This window comes from Clytia hemisphaerica, unplaced genomic scaffold (genome assembly GCF_902728285.1).
Source record: "Clytia hemisphaerica strain Z4C2 unplaced genomic scaffold, Clytia hemisphaerica genome assembly, whole genome shotgun sequence".
In the NCBI taxonomy this organism is placed as follows: domain Eukaryota; kingdom Metazoa; phylum Cnidaria; class Hydrozoa; order Leptothecata; family Clytiidae; genus Clytia; species Clytia hemisphaerica.
The window spans coordinates 659829-681766 of record NW_027103657.1 but is presented as its reverse complement, the minus strand read 5'-3'; the positions used below and the strand labels follow the sequence as shown (position 1 = coordinate 681766).

Below are 21938 nucleotides of genomic sequence, written 5' to 3'. Positions count from 1 at the left end.
TTAACGATGGAACAAATTGTTTTGATCAGTTTTCACCGACTGCAGGAATGAATTCACAGATCAGGGAGGAAATCACTATTCAATTTGAAGATGAGTTGCAAATGTTTCAAAACTATGAAAATGATAATTCACAGGAATTTTTTGAGGCTGATAAGACTGAAAATTCTAATAATGACGATTTGACAGGTGCAGATGGTTTTGATTACGATCAAAGTATTAAACCTTTCGAGTGTAATGAATGTGGTGAATGATTTTACCAAGAAAGCACTCTAACTCAACACAAGGGGATCCATAAACTTAAAGGATATAAGTATAGATGCAAACAGTGTGACAAAGGCTATAATACCTTGGTAAGTCTTTTACAATGAAAAGTAAGTTGAAGGTGCATCAAGGTATAAAAACATTTTTGTGTCAAGAATGTGGTAAATGTTTTGCACAAAAAGGACAATTAACTTCTCATCACAGATTTGTCCATGAAGGTATAAAGCCTTATAAATGTCAAGAATGTGGTAAATGTTTTACTACAAAGAGTTATTTGAAGCCGCATAAATTACTAGTTCATGATGAGATAAAGGATTTTGAGTGTCAGGAATGTGGTAAATGTTTTGCTACAAAGAGTTATTTGAAGCGGCATATATTAACAGTTCATGACGGGATAAAGGCTTTTGAGTGTCAGGAATGTGGTAAATCTTTTGGACATAAATCAAACTTAACTATGCATCAAAGAACTGTTCATCTAGATTAAAAGGCCTTTAAATGTCAATAATCCACATTAAATCTCTTGCTACAGTACAAAGAGAAATTTAGAGAGTCATCAATATTAACAGTTCATGGTAAAACCTTTTCAGTGTCAAAACTATGGAAATTATTTTGCTAAAAAAGGTTCGTTATAGGAACATCAAAGAAAAGTACATGATAAAACCAACCTTTTGAATGTCATGGATGTGGTCAGTCTAGATATATATAATATATCAGAACTTTTTATTAGAAAAATATTAGGAGGTCTTTGAATGTTCTTACTTTCACCATTTTGTGGGTTGTACTTCTGTACGACTTCCTTAAAAACATTAAAAATGGGTGTTTTAGCGAGTCATTGAAAGCCTTAAAATATTCTTAACTTGTTCTTATAAAGTTTGTTCTTATAGAGAAACCTGTATCCTGAAACGAAATTTGCTCCAAGAAATTAATTAAGTTCATATAAGAAAAATCATCGTAAAAATCAATTAAACTTATGCCTTGTAATTCGTGATATGTGAAAATTGCTATTGGCAAAAAAAACGGCTCTCCACAGGTCCACAGAGGTGTACACCCGCACTCCTTTTCTTTACGAGAGAGTCCCAAGTGTATTAACTGCGTCACATTTTTATCAATGGATTTTTTTGACAAAAAAGTATAAAGCCAACTTTTGACTGTCAGAGTATTAAAGTATATAAAAAACATTTTGATTATTACATTGCGAACCGAAACTGATTGATAAAGAACCACAATAATATTTGTGAGAGAGGTAAGAAAACTTTAATCTGCTCTGTTTTTGATGCCAAATGATATTCTACTTATGTAAAAATATATATTATGTGTCTAAACTAGAAAATCAATTTGTATTTTGTGTCATTAGTTGGGTTACTTTCTGCGAAATTTCAAGTTCTTTTTGTCAGTGTTGTATCATTGATGCCCGAAGGAAAGAAACACAATTCTTGAGTCTGCTAAATCGCGTACCAGCGTGCCATCTGTTTTCAAGCGTGTCAGTGTGCCTACGTGCCATGCGTGCCAACGTACCAGCGTGCCAACGTGCCGTGCATATAATACAGTTTATAAGAATGTCCATGATGAAAATGACAAAAAAAATTAAGAATAATGTTAAGAATATCACCATCATGGAATTTGGCTACTAAATGTTAAATCTAGTCTGAATTAGAATCCCTAATAATAAAATGCCGTAAGAATATTTTAGGATGATTTTCCCAAAAAAGTTAAGAATATCCATTATGAAATGGATTTACACAATCCTTGGCTAGGATCTGGTTGGTTTCATTATGTATTGTTTTGTTTTTTCTTATTCCCTATTTTATTTCTTTGTTACAGGTCAAATCAATAATTCTTGTGGCAAGCTGTTGTTGTTATGGTGACGGTGCTACAGTTATTTACAGTTGGTAAGATGTTGAATGATCTCCTTTCTTTTTGTTTATATTGGAGAATTCACTGAGCAGTAGTTACTCCGGGGGGGGAAGGGTCACTCAAGGTTGTGATTACCATATGTGCGTCCCTTAAGGGTATATTTTCCGAGCTTCCTAAAGTGCACTGTAAGGGTCGAAATCATCAAAAATGATAAAAATGGGGGGTAAAGAATTTGCAAAAATTGGCCATATTTTGCCTGAAAATTTCAAGAAGATGCACCGTGAGGGTCGATTTTCCGCCCAAAATTGCTCAAATTCTCCAAAATTTTCTCAGCTTTTTAAGGGTCCGATTTCAAAGGCCTACTTTTGGGCCGCACGTATGGTCGTTTTTGAATCGAGTGCCCTCCGGGTATTTACCCTGTACACAGTGTTACTCGCGGCTGAGCAAGATCTCTGATCGGAGATTTTTGAAAGTGGTACCCTAAATGTTAGCACTACTCAATTCTGGTAATTAAATTTTTATGGCATAACGCAACGGTAACACAATTAAGTTCCCTGGATGTCCGCTAATTGGAGGGAGAATGATAAGTTTTTTGATCATTTCATCCAAAAGAAGCTGTTCGCTAATTGGAGTGTCCCTTAATTGTATCCACCTTTCCGAAACTTTTTTTATGAGGATTTGACTAGTAAACGGCCGATTTTTTTTTTCTCCGCTAATCAGAGGTATCCACCTTTTAGAGTGTCGCTATTTGGAGGCTCTATTGTACTTGATTACTGCCTTGGTTACCCAGCCCACTGAACTCATATTAAACCGTGGATTAGTAAATATCCGCCATTTTCATTCAGAATTTTTTTAGAGGGATATCCGCGAAGAAGCTATTCATAGGTTCAAACTCTAGTTGACGTCACAATGCTACGTCACAAGTATTTATGATAAAGTATATCAAACGCTCGCGGTGCTTTAACACCTGTATCGTGCCTTTCAAAAAAAACACTGATCAAAGATTTTTGTTTTCCAGGATTGAAAGTTTAATAAATAATAGACAGCTCCAGGCTTTTAAGCCTTACTCTTTAGGCTTTGCTATAGACCCCAAAAGTTCTTGCAAAAAGGAAAAAGGAAAAAGGAAAAAACTCACTCTACTGCCCTGAAGAAACTTTCCCCCTGTTATTGATTTTTGAAAGTTTTCGATCCAGAATTTATTCAATAAAAACTCGACAAAATAATGAGGCATTTCAATTCCCAACTTTTGTATTTTTATACCGAGTTATATAACTTTATCTTTACATTTGATATTTTTCAGGCAAGCCGTCATTTGCAGAGACAGGTTATGAACTGGTTTACCCCGAAAGAATTCATAAGCATCGTTCGAAAAGAGATTTATCTACAAAACAAAAGGTACACTACCGAATATTTGGAGTTGAAATTGCCAATATATCCTAACAGCCTAGTCTGGTTCGTTTATATATTTAGAGAAATTCAAAGATAAATAATAAAAAAAACCGTATACAGTAACTATAAAAATATTAGTTTCTTTTTATGTTCCATTTTTATTTTAGTACACGTTTTTTTTTTTTTAAGAAACTAGTTTTACCAAGCAGCCTCAATGTTTCTTAAGAAATCGGCCTTTTGAGCCTTAAATGTTTCTTACATGTTTCTAAACTTTTTGACATAATCAGCCTATTTTTCATGCAAAGATTGGAAGGTTCTAAAAAAACCGTTTTAAAAATGTTATTTTCTCATTCTCAGCCTCAGCATGTTTCTTAGATGTTTCTTAGTTTTTAGGCATTCTGAGCCTCATGTTTCTTAAAAGTGTGTTTCTTAAAAAAAAAAAGACGTGTATTTTCAACACTTGCTCTCCTTGAGGTCAGATCTCTGATCTTCACCTTATATACGTTGGAGGATAAACAGACGGTCTTGCATTAAAAAAATACGAAAAATCTTCATTCTATTTTACCTCACTGTGATAGACTTGGCAAAAATTACTTACTGAGATTGTAGGAAAATCTTTAACCTAGATTCATGATATTCATGACGTAATGTTTTGTACGGAAGCACCCAAAAAGACCGGACGTATCATAAATGCCAAATATGAAAATCTTTCAACTATAGGCAGTGAGTATTTCCCATGTACTGACTGAATTCTAAACTCGCAAAAATCCAAAACTAATATGACATTCTTTCTTCTCATATTTTTAGGAAGGCGATCATGACGAATTTGTTTCTTATCGTATTCCATCAATTGATAAAGAAATTGATTTGGATTTGAAAAAACGGAAGTAAGTATTTATGCAAACTCATACCCGTGTAACCCAGGCTTTTCTACGTTACTGATGATTTCAACCCCGTACTCGTGTAACCCAGGCTTTATTTACGTTACTGATGATTGCAACCTCGTACTCGTGTAACCCAGGCTTACTTACGTTCCTGATCGATGCCGGAGAATATTATTAGACGTTGTCAGTAAGCTTTAAAAAAAGAGTCATAGAGGGGAAGAACGGTCCTATTCCGAAGAGTATACAATTTCCCCCATAAAGCCTCTTCTACACTTACAGATCATCTAAATAATGACGCAATGTTTGGAGCTCCAACTCTGACCCTAACTGATAAGATCGAAATAATCAAAAATCGAAAATATCGAAAAGGTCAAAAAGGAAGAATAAAAAAAGTCTGATTTTTTAACTTTTCGGAATGGGACCTTTCTCTGACTGCATATGTAGTGAATGAGCTTGATGTCACAGTCTAGCTGTTTTTCTTTTGATTAATACTAAACAATAAAGGTATTTTTAAATTTTGTCTCGAACATTTTTCCCTGTTAAAGCACACAATAAACTTAAAAAAAGCCCAAAATACCCTCTTCCCCTAAGTAAACGCAGGCAAAAACGTGTGTTAATTGCTCGAGACTAAATGGTGGATAGCAAGAAAAAAACTGTCCGTAAATTAATATAATCTCGGTGAGATGAATTTGGAGGATTTTACTTTTTACTTTCACTGGACCCTCTTTGAATTTGTTCCTTGAAAATTTTAGTGCAAATTTTAGATCCTTGTTTCTTTCCAGGTCACATCTTACATCAGGCAATGTTAAAATCATAACGCACGATGAAAAAGGTGTTCACCAAGTTGAAGAAGTAAGTAAAAAGAAATTGGCTCTGAAATGATGAATTTCGAATGGTTCCAAACAATTTTCTTCTCCAGAAATAAGACGTAGTGTTCGGTACGGCTCAAATGGAAACGGTTACGAAATACTGTGTGGAACACCAAAATTTGGAAAATAAAAAAGAAGACACTACAAAGCAAAGGATACGCTTTAACATTTTCATCGGAACGGAACTAGTCTGTGTTTTTGCTTCCAAATATTCCCGAAACTGATTCGAACAGTTCTTCTATTCTTAAGAAAAACCATTCCGAACCGAACGTTCGAACATGATCTAATTTATGAAAATAGCTTCGGGATACGAAAAAAACCCGGCCTAATATAACAAATATTCATTACGAAACTTCGTAAAAGTATAACTCAAAAATTAAAGGAAACCATCGAAGAAAACAGGCCGTTTATTAAAGTGGTCTCCTACCTTACATTTCCAGCTATCACCAGAGGACTGTCATTACGTTGGTCAAATCAGAGATGTGGAAGATTCACATGCTTTCATCAGCACTTGTCATGGTTTAACGTAAGTCAAACTTATTCACCTATTAACTTTGAACGTTGTGATCGGCTTAAACATATACCCAGGTGTCACACAATGTTGTTTCAACGTTTATCTAACGTCATGTGGACGTTGTGAACATTATATAAATGTTGAAAAGACGTTGTCTGCCAGTTGGGTATCTACTTGGTTAGAAAACGCAATGCGCAATATTTTGGTCATGTGATCAATAGGTTATGGATAATTCAACTTGTAGAGATGTTTTCATAAAGGCTTTGTTGCCTGAAGAGATCTACCTAGAACCATGATCGAGTTAAGGAGACATTTGATTTATAGAGGTCGGAGAAAAGACTTTTCTTTACAAGGTTTCCAAGGGTTTTGCTTTGTTTTTGGTAGGCTGGCGAATGAAAAATTAACTCTGGCGATTTTTAGATTCTAGGACGGCGAATTCTTAGCAAGTGCAGTGTATTCATTAGCGTAAATATATACATGAGGCGGCGAACCGAACTTTTCGAACGGCGAATTGTGATTTTTTTTTCGTGCCTTGGACCGGTGAAATTCGCCGTTAATCGGGCCTAAATAACACCTCTGGGTTTCGTATAAATTAATTTTAAATACTTTCAGGGGTACTTTGGATGATGGAGAAAATCGATATGATATTGTTCCTCATGTAAGTTGGAAACTTTCGTTACATTTTTCCATAAACCTTGAGCTCGTATTTCAGTTGTCATCGATTGCGATCAAGTTTTTGCGGTTTTTCGCGAAAATTAACGAAAACAATTAAGAAACCTAGATAAGAAAGTGCATCATAGTACCCCTTTGTGTTCAGCCATTACGCTTTTTTGTCGACTAGTGCGATCTAAAAATTATCATAATTGTAAAATCACATTAGTCAAATTTTCTGGAAAATCCTCCTTCTAGCAATCCCATGTTTTAAGCTCAATGGCTTTTTTGTTGAATGCTAATACTTGACGATTGTAATTGTTGTAATGATTCTCCTCGGTTTCAGGATGACGAAGGCCAACATCGATTCACTCGAGTTAACGACCATCTTGACGAAATTTATAAATCTCTCCAAATGTCGTCTTTCGCCGGTTAGTGGGAAATATTTATTTTGAATTTTACTTTCTAACAAAAAACGTCCGTAGAAAACTCATCTCCGAGCAGATTCTGGCTATTCCAGGCTGGCACGTAATGCATTCTAAAGGTCTTTACTCCATAAGGAAATATGCTCAGGTTCGCGACCTGCTTTGATATTTTCATCCAGATCTTGAGGTGATTGTTAAATGAGTGTTTGAATGTGGCTACAGCAAAACAATAGCGCTAAATAAGCAAAATAAGCGCTTATCATTAACATGAGCAAAGAAAAAGTTTTTCAGATCTTTATCACAATTTAATGCCTCGTTCAGAATCAAAAGTTGATGACGCGTCAAAGATTCGAAAACGGAGAAGTACTTACAACGGGAATGTCCCTGGATTGGTAAGAATAATGACTTTTATTGTTCATGTATTTAGTTGCCAAAAGGACCGGGTTTTCTATAAAAGTACCGAAACAATGTCTTTTTCTTATAACAACATCAACATTTTTTGAAGCCTTTGGATGTTCTTAACTTTCTGAGTTTTAAGCCTGAAAATGCTCCTAATACTTTATCCATTAAAGCCTTATTTAGCAGAAGCAGAAAGTGTCTGCGTATTCAATTCTACAACATTTTGATTCTGAGAGACAAGGTCTCAAATAGACGATATTGGCTTAACGATTTGACCTCCGAAAATTGCCCACAATGCTTTGCGTGGAAAAAAGTTCACGGTGAAATTTTTTCCGCACACAGCATTGTGGGGAATTCTCGGGGGTCAAATTTGAGTTTTCATGTAAAGCTGATATCGTCTATTCCGTTGTTTAATCGATAAATTATTTGTTATTTTCAGAGAACATTCGATCTTATAAATGTTGAACCGCAATACATTCCTTATTTAAAAACAAACAAGACAAGATATGTGGAGCTATTGGTCAGTGTCGGAAAGGGCGTGGTAAGTTGATACTTTTGTTTCCCAGCTGGCACACAACGTTGTTTCAACGTTTATCTAACGTTATATTGACGTTGTGAATGTTAGAAAAACGTTGAAACAACGTTGTGTGCTAGCTGGGTTCGCTTGTATAACACGACTAATTTAGTAGAATACTTAAAGGGACATAAAAGTAGTAAAATGTAAACATTGCGCAAACCACGTGTCATTAAAGAGAACAATTAAAATCACGTGTCCATAACAAACTTGTAAAACAATTGAACAATCAAAATTAGCCGTATTTGGTTTGATTTTTTATTTTGACATGTGACATTTGTTTTGATTTTGTATCCGCTGCATACAGTTTGTTTACAAATTTCGCAAGTACTGTTATGTCACTTTAATGAATACTAAATACATAAAACTAAGCAAAACAGAAATAATATGTACACGTTTTTTCTTTATTAGAACCCAGTTTATAAGAACATTTAGGCTGAAATTTGTCGAAAAATTAAGAACATCGTAAGAAGTTTGGAAAAAAATGACAAGAAACTACAATTTTTTCCTCTTTTCAAGCAGTTTTAACCAAACTTAGTGATGGATTTTCTGAAATCGAGAGTCAAATATTCTGCAAATTTTACCAACTTTAAGTGCTCTTTATTTTGCATGATGTTGTCGATTTAAAGTAGTCCGAAAAATTAAGAACGCAAGAATTAAGAACATTGCTAAAAAAAATAAGCACATCCAGGGCTCAGCCAAATTTTAGGTGTTCTAATAAAAAAAAACGTGTAGCTTAACTGCTATTATTGCGTTACAATTATCATATAACACCCCCATTACTGTATTACTTGGATTATGAACGACTCAAGTCTTAAGTTTCGCTTCTTTAAAAATCTTCCAAGAATAGAACAGTAGCATAGACAGAAGGGGCGCAAAATTTGTACAGGAGAGCAGATTTTTATGACACAGTAATTAGCTTTTTATAATAGGAATATATAGTTATAAAAGTCTGCTCTCCTACAAAGATCTGCAGTGTATAGTTTATAGGCAGTATGACTCTTCTTTGCATAGGTATCTACCCAAATTCGATTGCACCGATCTGTCTCTTTGATTGCTAAGCTTATTATTATTATTACAAAGGCATCAAGAACCATTATGGAGTCTATAGCATGACCCGGTGAGAGATTGAACCAATGACTTGTGCACTGTAGCCGAAGCAAATTCTTTTTTCGTGATCGTTTCGAAGAATCTTTCAAAGTTGGAAGAATCTTTTAAGGTTGGAAGAATCTTCACTATTAAAAGTTTTGATTTTAAATAAGAGTGATATCGTTTGCTTACTTGACAATTTAATTTACAAGCTTTTTCACATTGGATTGACACGGCTGTGGAGCAAGATTGGTCAGAAAGAGAAAAAGAAAAACATTTTTTGCTTATATCAGCATAACATAACAATAGGAAGACACTGTCTCGAAATGAAATATGTGTCCGATATGAAACGGGAACACTTATGTAAAACAAAACCTTTAAGGTTAGAAAAATCCTCGAATGTTAAAAAAATCTTTGGCTTTGGAAAATAACCGATCACGAAAAAAAAAGTAGCTCTAATCATTTTGTTCTCCTTCATTTAGACTGAGATCTATGGAAACAATCAAAGTTTGATTTTGGAGAGAATGCTTAACGCACTTGGTCAAGTCGATCTGGTAAGTAGTGTATGGAAAAAAAACTCAAAAAATTACTTTTTGTGCTGCTCACTGCCGCTGCCGTCGTTTTTTATAAGTTTCCCATTTTGGCACTAAGATTCTTTTGCCACTTTACTAGCGGAAAAAAACTGGGACTTTGGGTAGTTGATAAATGATCTTTGGAAAGTTAAGAAGTTAGGCAGTTTCGTGAGTAAACACAAGATCTTCCGTACCATTAGAAACAAACCCTTTCCAATCTAATGCAGGCGATCCCGGGAAAAATAGCGGAAAGATTCCGCAAAAGTGACAAATCTTAGTGCAGAAATGGGGAACTTAAAAAAAACGACGGTATTTATGAGAATGATCCAGAATTTGGTTATTTCCTCCTTTTTCGAAATTTGAAGTTCGGGCGAGAAAGTCGCTTTTTTCTCGTGGGCCATCTGCTTAATGCCATCGAATATTTTAATTGTGGGAATTTCCTTTTTTTTTCTCAAATTTTACGACCTTGATTTAGACTAACCTTGATTGCCCTTATCGGCCAAAACTTAGTTGGCCCTAAGTGACTAAATTTTGGCTTGGTAACTAAATTTAGGGCAGACTAAAATTTGGGCCGACTAAAATTGAGGCCGACTAAGTTTTGGCCGATAAGGTACTGGTCAAAAAAGTGTATCAAATAAATTTTTTTTATTTTTTTATTTCAGTCTTACCAAGCCATCAATATTCGATTAGTTTTGACCGCTCTGGAAATTCAAACAAAAGATCGTTTCCAACGTTCATCTAATGGTGGTGGAGGGTTATCGAATTATGCTACATATGTAATCAACACAATCAAGAAATTAGATTTTTATAAAGATATCTCTTTTGACCATGGTATGTTTATGAGGTACGTTTTTCTTTTTGTAAGAACAAACTGTATAAAAACATAAGATTTCAATGGTTAAAATATTAAGAACAAGTTAAGTACATTCGAAGGCTTTGCTGACTCAAAAATGGCTAATTTTTTAAGAAAATGAACAAAAATATTCACAAAGTTGTGAAAATAAGATCACTTTAAGAACATTTTTACGCTTAAAAACCAAAAGTTAAGAACATGCTACCTCTTCAGAAATTTTGGATGTATCTTATAAAAGAACTCGTAACGGTGGCTGACAATTGAAATCATATATTCTTTTATAAAGTCTTTAGTAAAAACCTTCCCACCAATGACGTTATAAATTTAAGACCATGTTCAGACGTTACGGTTCCGTTTCGTTTCGTTTCGTTCTGTTCAGTTCCGAAACGGTTCCGAAATAAGTGTGAACGTCAAAACTCGAAACGTCAAAAAAGAAGACGTTACAAAGCAAAACAGATTGAAACGGTTTCGCTCCACTTTTTTCATCGGAACGGAATCGCTCCGTTTTCTTGCTTCGAAACGTTCCGAAACCAATATGTACACACTCGATCCGTAACGAAAACCATACCGGAACAAAACAGAACAGTAGCGTGTGAACTTGGTCTAAGGCCTAGCAAACGTGAATTGACGTCAAAAACGTTTGTTTTTGTTTTTAAAAAGTGACGTCAATGCTACGACTTCAAAAATAGGCCCCTTGGGTTTTGACGTCAATACACGTTTGGTAGGCCTTAGATAGCGCTCCGCAACGCATACGTCATAATTATTACTTTTCACTTTTTTTGACATTTGTACGAGTTGCAATCCCACAATTCAACGCGGCTCAATTAAAAATATGTGCAAGTTGTTATATATCTTTTGTCAAACGATACAATTAACGTACAAAAGAGATTAACGCAAAGGTTGATGGGATTGGAACTCGTACAAACACATTGAGAGTAACGATTAAGTCAAAAATAAAATCAATTTTTAGATTCAGCGCGGTGCGCTATTTAGAACGCCATGTTCTCCCACTTCTCGCCTTTTCTGACAAAAATTGTTTCTGAAGTTATTAGGCCCGAAATAGTTTTTTTTAATCAAAAAACACCTTGTTTAGTTTCTCAAGTCCCTTCGCTTTGTTTAAGAATGCGTTCTATTCATAGATTTATAAAACCCGAAGGGCTAGTGTCTAGGCTAATGTCGGGCTTTAAGCCATAGCAGGCAAAAAAAAGTGAATATTTTTATAAATCTATGGTTCTATTTTGCTTCTATACAGAAACAGATAGAGTCGATATTTTACGTGGATAGCCCAGTAATCTAGGACTTTTAGACAGTCTTTAGATTGTTTTCACGGGGTCCACGGCTAGCCGGCTCGGCTCGGCTATCTATGAACTGAACGGACCATTGGAAGGAGCGGGGATTCGAACTGCAAATCCCTGGTTTGAGACGCTGACGCCTTTGACCACTTGGCCATCGCTCCCTTAAGGAATCAAAGCTCTCAAAGGAATTTGATCTAATTACACTAACATGTTTTATATGTGGTATCAAAAAATATCCTTAAACCTATTTTGTCTTATCTTACAGTAAAACTGGGTGAAATGACGGCGTTGTTGGAATGGCGTACGTTGGAGGTGTTTGCAGCAGCTCTATACAATACTCCGTCGACTTGGTAAGTTAGTTATCTGATGTTCCGCCCACGATAAAGCTCTAAACAAAGACAGACAGATTTCCTATATCGGGGAAGAATGTTAGCCCGGGGGGAGAAAGGTCCTATTCCGAATAGTATACAATTTCCCCCAGAAAGCCTCTTCTACACTTTACAGATCATCTAAAGAATCTCCTGTTTTTCCAAATGCAATATTGATATACTTAGTCTCCAAGAACATAGAACATTACATCCTGAGGTTAACTTTCAACATACTAATATTGGTAAAAATAAACTTATAACATCCTCTGCTTGGAAAAACTCTCAGGGTTCGACCATAGGGGGCATAGGTTTACTACTCTCTCCTAAGGCAGCGAACAACCTAATTTCACTTTCAAAAGTATCAAGCCGTATTATTGTCGCCGAATTTAATAGCAATCCGAAAACAACATTCATTTCTTGCTATAGCCCCACCAACGTTTCTGATGAATCTGAAGTTGATGAATTCTACTCTTCTCTTTCTAGGGCTGTCCTTAACACCCCTGCCCACAACTTCTTGGTGATATCTGGTGATTTTAATGCTCAGCTTGGCCTAGACAACGTTAAGTTCTCTTTCCACCCATTAACTAATCGGAACGGTAACAAACTCTTTGACTTCATGCAACAGTTTCGATTACTAGCAACAAATACAATGTTTATGAAAAAGGCTTCCAAACTCTGGTCATTCCAACACCCTTCAGGAAGCCTCTCTCAGTTAGATTATGTGATTGTAAGAAACAAATGGAGGAACAGTGTTCGCAATGCTCAGTCCTATTCTTCTTTTTCTTCTGTTGGTTCTGACCACAGAATTGTTTCCTGTCGCATTTCTCTTAGCCTTAGATCATCTAAAAAGTCTAAACCTGACCCAATGAAATCCATCGATTGGCAACAGGTTTATTGTAACCACGACCTCCGAACTACTTACACTATTGAAGTGAAAAATAGATTTGATACATTGGCTCAAGCAGACGACGACATTGAGAAAAGTTACCAAAATCTGATTAAAGCTAATAAAGAAGTTAGTCTTGCTCTTCTACCAAAGAAACAAAAAGTCAAAAAGAAATATCTCTTTGAAAACAACCTTGTTTCTGATGCACGGAATGCACTTGTAGAGGCCAAACTAAAACATCAGCGACGCCCTACAAGAAGAACATCAAAAATCCTCTCTGATGCTCAAAAAGCTCTGGATGATGCCTACCTTAACGCCGAATCGATGTTTATTCAGGGTAAGATAAACTCAATTTCCAATCTTCATGTTAGCCATCAGCACTCGGCCGCTTGGAAAACGATCAATGATCTAACAGGTCGAAAAGACCACCCTTCTATTCAGCTCAAAGGTGGCTCACCAGATAAAAGAAGAGAAAACTGGCTCAACCACTTTAAAACTTTACTTGGAAACCAACCTATTTTAAATACTAATGCTCTCCCTTTAACTCAAATTTTTGATGAGCTTGACATATCAACTTCTCCTTTTACAATTGATGAACTTTCAAATTGCGTTAAACTCTTTTCAAATAATAAATCTTCAGGCCTTGATGATATTCCAACTCTGCTTTGGAAAGATCCCGTCTTTATGGAAATGCTTCTCGATTTTTGTAATCACACATTTGAGTTTCTAACTCCCCCTTCTGCTTGGTTAACTGGCGGTATCATTCCTGTTCCAAAAAAGGGTGATTTGACCTTAGCATCCAACTACAGAGGCATCACTCTTATGCCTATCGCCGCCAAAATCTTCAACAAACTTCTTTTACAACGTATCGTTCCAGTTCTTGATCCTCTTCTAAGAAAAAACCAAAATGGTTTTCGGAAGGGAAGAAGTACTCTTACACAGATTTTAGCCATCAGGCGTATTTTGGAAGAAATGCGAAAACTTAACAAAGATGCTTTTATTTGCTTTGTTGACTTTAAAAAAGCCTTTGATTCCATATCTCGTGTAAAAATGTTTGAGATTCTTAAATTGTACGGCATTCCAGAGAAACTCATTTCAGCCATCAGGGCACTCTACGTGTCCACCAAAGCAAAGGTCATTACAGCTGACGGAGACACTGATATTTTTGACATTCATGCTGGAGTTCTACAAGGTGACACCTTAGCTCCCTTTCTTTTTATCATTGTTTTAGATTATGTTTTAAGAATTTCTGTTGACTTATCTAATGACAAGGGAATCAAAATTAAAGTTCCCCTGCGCAAGCGTAACCGCGGCCTTTTTCTGACCGATCTTGACTTTGCTGACGATCTTGCCTTAGTTTCTGAGAGTATTCAAAATCTTGAAAGTCTTCTTCACTCACTTGAAACTTCGGCCAGTCAAGTCGGTCTTTATTGCAATGCTGGAAAAACTGAATTTATCAGCTCCTCTGGGATTGTTCTCCCTTTAACTTCCAAGAATGGTGTCAATATCAAACTTGTGAAGGATTTTAAATATCTTGGCTCTCATATTAACAGCTCTGAAAACGATTTTAAAATTAGGAAAATTCTAGCTTGGAAAGCTTGTAATAAGTTAAACAAGATATGGCACTCTAATTTGTCTAACGCTCTTAAACTTCAAACTTTTAGAAGTCTTGTCGAGCCCATTCTTCTATATGGCTCGGAGACTTGGACCATGACAAAAACCATGCTGAAGAGCCTTGATGGCTGCTATACAAATCTTTTGAAAAGAGTCCAGAATCTTGATTGGCGCAACCACCCAACCCTTCAAGAGATATATCATGGACTCCCAAGAATTTCCTCTGTCCTGACTAGCAGGATGCTCTCTTTCTCAGGTCACTGTTTCCGTGCGAAAAACGAAATGGTGTCTGAGATCTTACTTTGGTGTCCTGCGGGCACTAGGCGCTCGAGAAAGCGCACTTTTCTTGATACTTTGAAACGAGAAACAGGGCTAGAGATTGAGGAACTGGGCACTGCAATGGCTGATCGAGAGCTGTGGAGGGAGGGTTATTGTTTGTTTCCGACCTAGGTCCATTCGGACCTAGGTCGAAGGATGATGATGATGATGAAAGAATCACGCAATGTTTCGAGCTCCAACCCTGACCCTACTAACTGATAAGATCGAAATAATCAAAAATCGAAAATATCGAAAAGGTCAAAAAGGAAGAATAAAAAAGGTCCACTTTTGGCCGCCCACAACCCCGACCGAAAAGTGACTGAACCACCCCTAACTACATGTGGTCTAAAAGAACGACAAATTACGCATTCAGAAGTCTGATTTTTTAACTCTTCGGAATGGGACCTTTCTCTGACTGCGTATTATATAAAGTATGTTATGCAAAGCCTAGCCTAGCACGCTAAGTAAAAAACTAATTCAAACCAAAGTAAGACAGGCAAAAAATTATAGATATAAGCAAATTTTAGTTCATACAAACTGATATTTTTCCATTACGATTATTGTTTTACAGTCTAGATTGAAAAACAAGCAAAACCAGACAATTTGAAATATGATAAGCAACAAAGTCCGAATATAAGCATCTTTCTGATCTTTTTATCAAAATCCAAGAAAGAAACAAGATGTTGTGTCTAGGGTCGAGTCGAGTTATTGAGTAAGGTTAATAAGTTGTTTAAATCCGTTGTCTGGGGGGGGGGGCAAAAGTCACTTTGTCCGGGGGGTAAATCACTGAAAATTGCTATATCCTCCACTCCTATATGCAAATTTTTTCTGGAAGAGCCCATTACGGGGATTATAAAGGACTCCAGACTATAAAGACCCTTTTGATTTCCTTACAGTGGTCAGCCAATGCGATCAGTGGACCAACAGTCATCCTTGGACATGAACTTGGACACAATCTCAACTTCCCACATGGTAAAAAAAATTTAATAAATAAAAACAGTAACACATCTTAAAAAATAGTATATGGGACCCTGTCAGATATACTCAAAGCCTAAGAAAGAAAACCTGACCAGCGGTACGTCCCCGTAACAAATTTTGACTAAGTTGAGTATTTTTAATTTTTAATAAATAAAACAGTCAGGAAGAAAAGACACTTCTTGCCTGAACATTGTCACCAAAAGTGACATGAAACTGCCAGTAGCAGAATAAAAAAGTGTCTTGTCTTTTTGACTGACATCGCTCTACATATGTATCGAACACTGTAAAAAACTGAAGAAATACTAACAATAAGTAAAACAGAAAGTTTTTTCCAAATACTTTACTATTGGGTACTGCGGCCGGAGCCGCAGGCGACCCAAAGGCTCTTCTTTCGATAGCTATCTACCCGAAGGTAATGGAGGGCGCGCTACTCTTTCTTCCTGGATTGCTCCACTTACCCTTGATCCTTCTCTTAATTGCTGAGCATCAAGCAGACAGGCCTCGAGTACCATTTTGGGAATCTTTAGTATGACCCGGCTGAGGGTTGAACCCACTGCACTACGGTCGCTCGAATACTTTACTATTGGGTGCTAATGGAGCTTGAAAAGTGGACCTTGTCAGATGTGAATGTTTGGTAAATCTAGGACCCTATCAGACCTAAAACGAAATATTTTCCCATTTTAACTCTGACGAAAGGCTACAATAATTAAAACAAACAACGACAAATTGAAACTCTTTTCTAATTTCCACCCTGAAAATTGTACAAAATAACCAAAAAAACACATCTTGAAAATTAGTAAGTTTGGGACCCTGCCAGATATATTCTCAGAGCCTAAGAAAGAGATGACCCTGACTAGCGACACGTTATACTAGGCTAAAATAAGTTTGAAATACCAAATTGCTAGACAATTCTATTAATTTTTATTTCTCAAGCCAGTGTTCACGAGGACCTTTTTAAGCAATGTGTTGGTATTTTTACCACGCTTTTTGTATTTGTTGTCTACGTCCCCGTAACAAATTTCACTATAACACTATAACACCCCTTGACTATAATAACACTCCTCCTGTTTAATTTCTTCCCACAGATTCGGATCAATGCAAATGTTTGACACCAAGAGGATGTTTCATGGGTGGATCAAAGTAAGTCCAAATATTGGCATATCATTAGATTACCTTACAGTTCAACAAGGATATGTAACTGAGTTTGACCTGCCTTTAACCAAGTTCCTTGTTTTAACTAGCTCTTTTCACAGATTTTCCGTAGAGACATGTGTCCAGATTTGAAGACTAGTCTACGCCATGTTGTTTTACGATTTACCTTAAAGCCGCTCTCCACTTGCGCGCGCTTCAATCGCACTTTTTCGAGCAATGCTTCCACGCTATTGGTCAAAAGAAAAATGAAGCAATTCCATTGGCGCGATCTGACGTAACGGTTGAAAAAAGTTGAAATGTGTTCAACTTTTTTTCGAGTGCGCGCTACATGTTTATTACGTAATCTTTTTTCAGGCAAAAAGGATTGAAGCCAAAAAGTGCGATTGCAGCGTGCGCAAGTGGAGACCGGCCTTTAGGTTTCCGAACGTTCGTATTTCAAAACATTCGAATCGCACAGTCGATTACCAAACATTACTAGACTAGTCAGCTTTCAAACTGTTTTTAATTCCTTTGAAACACCTCACAGCCATGGTGAAACTTTTTTCCTCAGTGGGGATGAAAATACCAATTGGGGATAAAAATTCTATTGTTCCAAGGTTAAAAAATCCAGTGGGGATGGTTTTGGAGTGCAATCTTTAAACATGGAATTTCGAATGGGGACGAAATCAAAGTCGATTTCCCAGTGGGCTGAAATTACAGGGTTTTTTCCCATAGGCTTATAAAGCCCGAAGGGCTAGATGTCGGGCTTTAAGCCATCGCAGAAAAAAAAAAGTGAATATCGGAAAAAACATTGTTGCTATTGTTTTCGAAAACCCGTTAAGCTTCTGATTGGTCAATCGCTGAAATTCTATTGTAATGTCACATGACTTAGGTAGGATTTCCTACCTAACCACGGCACACTTTTCAACAAAAGCTTTACATCTAGCCCTTTGGACTATATAAATCTATGGTTTTTTCCCACCGGGGACGAAATTTTTTGCCAAACTTTCCAGGGGCTGAGGTCCCCTGGGTCTGTGACACAGTGGTGTTTTTGATGGCACCAGTGAGGGCGACCAATAACGGCCCGATTCGCAACCGATCACTTTCCCTATTTTTTAAACATTTTTAGATCGAGCCGACCAGGTTTCAGCAATTGTTCATTAAGTCGATTGGCTCAAAAAGAATTTGCTTGTATTGACGATGCTCCTAAAGCTGTAAGTTACATCACATTTAATTCTTTGACTTTTTAAAAATCGTTCAAATTCGAAGTATTGTTTAATCAAATTTGTTCGAATTTCAATGTGTTCCAAAAGTTGACAATAGCTTATACTAAACATCACCCGCGTGTTCTACGCAATTAACGTCTATTCCACTTTGCGATTTTTCGAATGTTTTGAGCCCAGGTTTTTGGGCTCCAAACATTCGATTTTTTTACGTCACTTTAAACTTTTGAAGCCCTTGCTAAAGGAAAAATCGAATTTGCATCAAAACATATGAAAGGCTTCTATTTTTTGAAAATCGTCAAAGTGGAACTCACAATGTTGACAAGGACTTAGCGACAATAATTCTTTTTTCCAGTTAAATCGCTCTAACGCGATTTTCCATACACTAGACTCTAGACTCTAGATGTTATTATCCATTACAGTGATAGTGAAGGCGGGAAAATATTATATGCACGGAGTTTGCAGCCGTTAAGGCGGTCGGTATACGGAGAAAGACTCTACCGGCTGTAAACTTTTTTGGGCAAAAAGCCCATTTGCGAATTTTCTTTGGCTTTGGTCTTATTTCTTAAATAGTGATTTGACTATAGCATACACGCTTTTTTTTAATAAGAATACACTTTATAAGAATGTCCATGATGAAAATGGCCAAAAAATTAAGAATATACTAAGAATATCACCATCATTGAGTTTTCTACTCAAGCTAAGAATGCAATTTTTAGAGTATTTTCAATTATAAATTATCCCCAAGTAAGGCTTTTCCTTTCACAAAAATGCCATCTAGTCTTAAATCTAGTCTGAATTAAGACCCTAACCTAAGAATATTTGAAGATGATTTTCCCAAAAAAGTTAAGAATATCCATGATGAAATGGATTCACACCATTCTTATAAAAAAAAGCGTTTTGTCTAACTAAACTCACGTTTATTTGAACTTCCATTATTCGTTATTTCTATAACAGGAACTTATTCCCAGTCCCCTTCAACGAGAAATCCTCTTAATAAACTTTCTATAATTCAATTCTCTCTGTAATTCGAACAAAATAATATTCCTCGTTCGAGTTTGACTCAGTTAGAGACAACAGGTAGTGGAAAGTCACCCTAACCCAATAAACACGAGGTAAATATCGAATTTGACTTTAAGCACCACACAGTTAGTTGCCTCCGAAATTAACCTGTGACAACGGACTACAGAGTTTTCTAATAGGCTTTCCCTTTTGCTCCTGAGCTCGAACAAAAAAATACTTAAATTTCCATAGTCTAGCAGGAGAGTTTCTAAACATCGACCAGAAATGGCGACCAGCGACCACGACCGGCGACCAGATAAATTTGGGTTATTGAGTTTACCTGCTCTCTCCACCGTTGTAGAGAACATCCAAATCGAGTCCTGATTTGGCTTTCAAATGAACCACTGAGCACGTGGCTGAGAATTACTCTAGCTAGAGAATACTAAAAGTGACTTTTGACGTTACCAGTCACTTTCTAGACAAAGTGACACTTTTTGACAAAATTATTGACAGGGCAATTAAGTGTGATGCCTATAAACTTTATTACACCAAATATTTTAATTGTACCGAATGAGATGCCTTTAGTATGAATAGATAGAAATTGTCAGTAGGTAAAAGCTGGGAAGGCCAGTTTTACAGATATCAATCTAATCAATTATTCTATTGTCCTTACATTGTCAAAATGACTTATTTTGACAAACCCGTTATTTTAAAACCCTGCATATTATACACCAATCGATCATAAATTTTATGTTGATTAAGAAAAGGGTCAGAACCATGGTCTGAAAATTTTGCCATCTCGAGCTATGAAGTACTTTCGTTTTCAAAACTTAGAAAACGTAAGTACTTCGTATCTCTTGATAACGAAATTTTCAGACCATTGCGGATTTCGAAATTCATGTAGAAAATAAATTTTTCTGAATTTTATTATTTGAACGGCAGGCAGGACCCTCCGAAAATTTCAAGTATATCAAGTAAGCCAATCAAATGTTACAGCCAACACAACACCTTCAGCTAGTTGAAGAAGCCAGACTCTAGGAATCTTAACTAAAAGCGCTTTCAAGAAGTTATTGCCACATAAAATAATGCTTCCCTTTTCCTCTTAAGCTACATGTCAAAATTATCCTCGTTTTCTCACAAAAATCTAAGTATAATATTAAGAAATTCTTATTTGTTTCTGACATGGCTTGCTGATGGTGATTCCATTTTCCTTTCCCCTCATGAGGTTTTAAGGTTTTATTTTTAATTGTCTGGTTTCTGTGGCTTCATCAGAACATAAACATATAAACGACTGGACATCCTTCTCCTTCGTATTTTCGTAGAAAAGAAAGCACTGCTACCTTCGTCGCCGCCTCGTTAAAACATAGAATGAAACAATAAATTATGATGATCTACCTTGGGAATACCTTGCTAATAACGTGCAAACTTCGACAAAAGTCTCTGTTGTTCTACTCTTCTCAAGTCTTTTATCTATATCATAACAAATATAACATATGCGAAATCATCGTCATTTCTTAAAACTCCGACTAATATTTCCAAATTTTGACTCAAAAATATGAAAATAATATTGAGTATATAGGATCGAGAGTTTAGGATTCAAATTATAATATTCTTATGACAAGGCTCTCAACTTTTTTTTTCAAGTCAATAAAAAAACTAATTGAATGACAAAAGTGATTCAAAAGTATACACGCAGTTGAAATTCTCCATTTCAGCGTATAAAAAAATTTAAAATAATCATTTTGTGACTTAAGAGTAACTAGCCGTATGCGCAGCGTGGCACGATCCGTGTCCCAATCCAGCAAATCGCTATACATCTAAAGAACCCTAACGGAAGAAAGATAGCTGCCGATTGATGATAAGATTTTGATTTTATAAAAGAAAGGAGAAAAAAGTTCAACGCCATGAAGAGGAGGCTTTGTAGAGCTTTGTTAGATTTTCGAAAACTTTTTACAAAACGTTGTAAACACACACGTTTTAGCGTATTAGTATACTTTAATCGTAGAAATTTTAGCGAGACTAATTTTAGTGTTTTAGCGAGTTTTCCCTATTTTCGCTAAATTAAATCTCGCTAAAACACGCCGGATCGACAGATCGCTAAAATTTATCCGCGGAAAATTTTTCAAAAAGCTGATACGCTAAAATAAATTCAGTATGTTTTTCTTTCATTTTTATCATTTTCACAATTTTTCAAAAACTAGTAACCGGGGATGGGGGCGTAGATTTCCAAATTTATCCATTCTCGGTTAAGAAATGTGTTACAAAGACATGTGAATGCATTGAAAAGTATGAAACTTTTTTTCAGGGAAACATTTCGTGCATTAATTTTTTCTCCAAAATCATTGCCTTCGCCAAAATTAATCCACGCAAAATTTTTGTCAGACGAGTATTCGTCAAAATTTATCTACGGGAAATTTTTTGAAATCGTGATTCGCTAAAATAAATCCAAAAAAAATCAAGATTTTCCTGACTCGCTAATATACGCTAAAATTAGTCTCGCTAAAATTTCTACGATTAAAGTATAGATTTCAAGCTATCAAGCTATCTATCAATCACTTTACCTGTAATTCAAAGAAATAGCATTGTGACGGAATATTGTCGGATTTTTCATACCAATTTTAAAATACAGACGGCAACGAAACTCACTTCAAAGACACAATGGAAGATAGACGTCCAGTCATGATTTATCCCATGTGAAGGCGCAGTAGTGTACCAAGTATTGACCGTCGTTTTGGAGATCAGGACTAACTCTAACCTCGGTGCTGTGTTTCACTTAATGAAAAGTAAAT

General features: G+C 36.1%; 1 protein-coding gene and 1 long non-coding RNA gene across 2 annotated transcripts in view; both read left to right on the top strand.

The window, feature by feature from the left end:
• The first annotated feature begins 1401 nt into the window (after positions 1-1401).
• LOC136803271 (disintegrin and metalloproteinase domain-containing protein 8-like) lies at positions 1402-15778 on the top strand. The gene is made up of 14 exons (XM_067059997.1): positions 1402-1504; positions 2083-2150; positions 3416-3510; positions 4312-4391; positions 5171-5240; positions 5698-5783; positions 6384-6429; positions 6769-6853; positions 7169-7239; positions 7686-7787; positions 9392-9463; positions 10144-10325; positions 11895-11979; positions 15712-15778. Exons 2-13 carry the CDS (start codon positions 2120-2122, stop codon positions 11905-11907), a joined length of 933 nt encoding a protein of 310 aa, XP_066916098.1. The 5' UTR covers positions 1402-1504; positions 2083-2119; the 3' UTR covers positions 11908-11979; positions 15712-15778.
• A 1099-nt stretch (positions 15779-16877) lies between these two features.
• Positions 16878-21938, top strand: part of LOC136803270 (uncharacterized) — a 225700-nt gene continuing 220639 nt past the window's right edge. Inside the window, exons 1-2 of the long non-coding RNA XR_010846121.1 lie at positions 16878-16933; positions 18054-18138. This is a non-coding gene — a long non-coding RNA (uncharacterized lncRNA). The remainder of the gene's footprint in view (positions 16934-18053; positions 18139-21938) is intronic.

What these genes read in the sequence shown, in the direction of transcription:
- LOC136803271 (XM_067059997.1), top strand. Translation starts at nt 2,120, where the DNA reads ATGGTGACGGTGCTACAGTTATTTACAGTTG. An exon ending in TTGGATTTGAAAAAACGGAA is followed by an intron (nt 4,392 to 5,170) that starts GTAAGTATTTAT and finishes GTTTCTTTCCAG; the next exon opens with GTCACATCTTACATCAGGCA. An exon ending in TCAGTGTCGGAAAGGGCGTG is followed by an intron (nt 7,788 to 9,391) that starts GTAAGTTGATAC and finishes TCCTTCATTTAG; the next exon opens with ACTGAGATCTATGGAAACAA.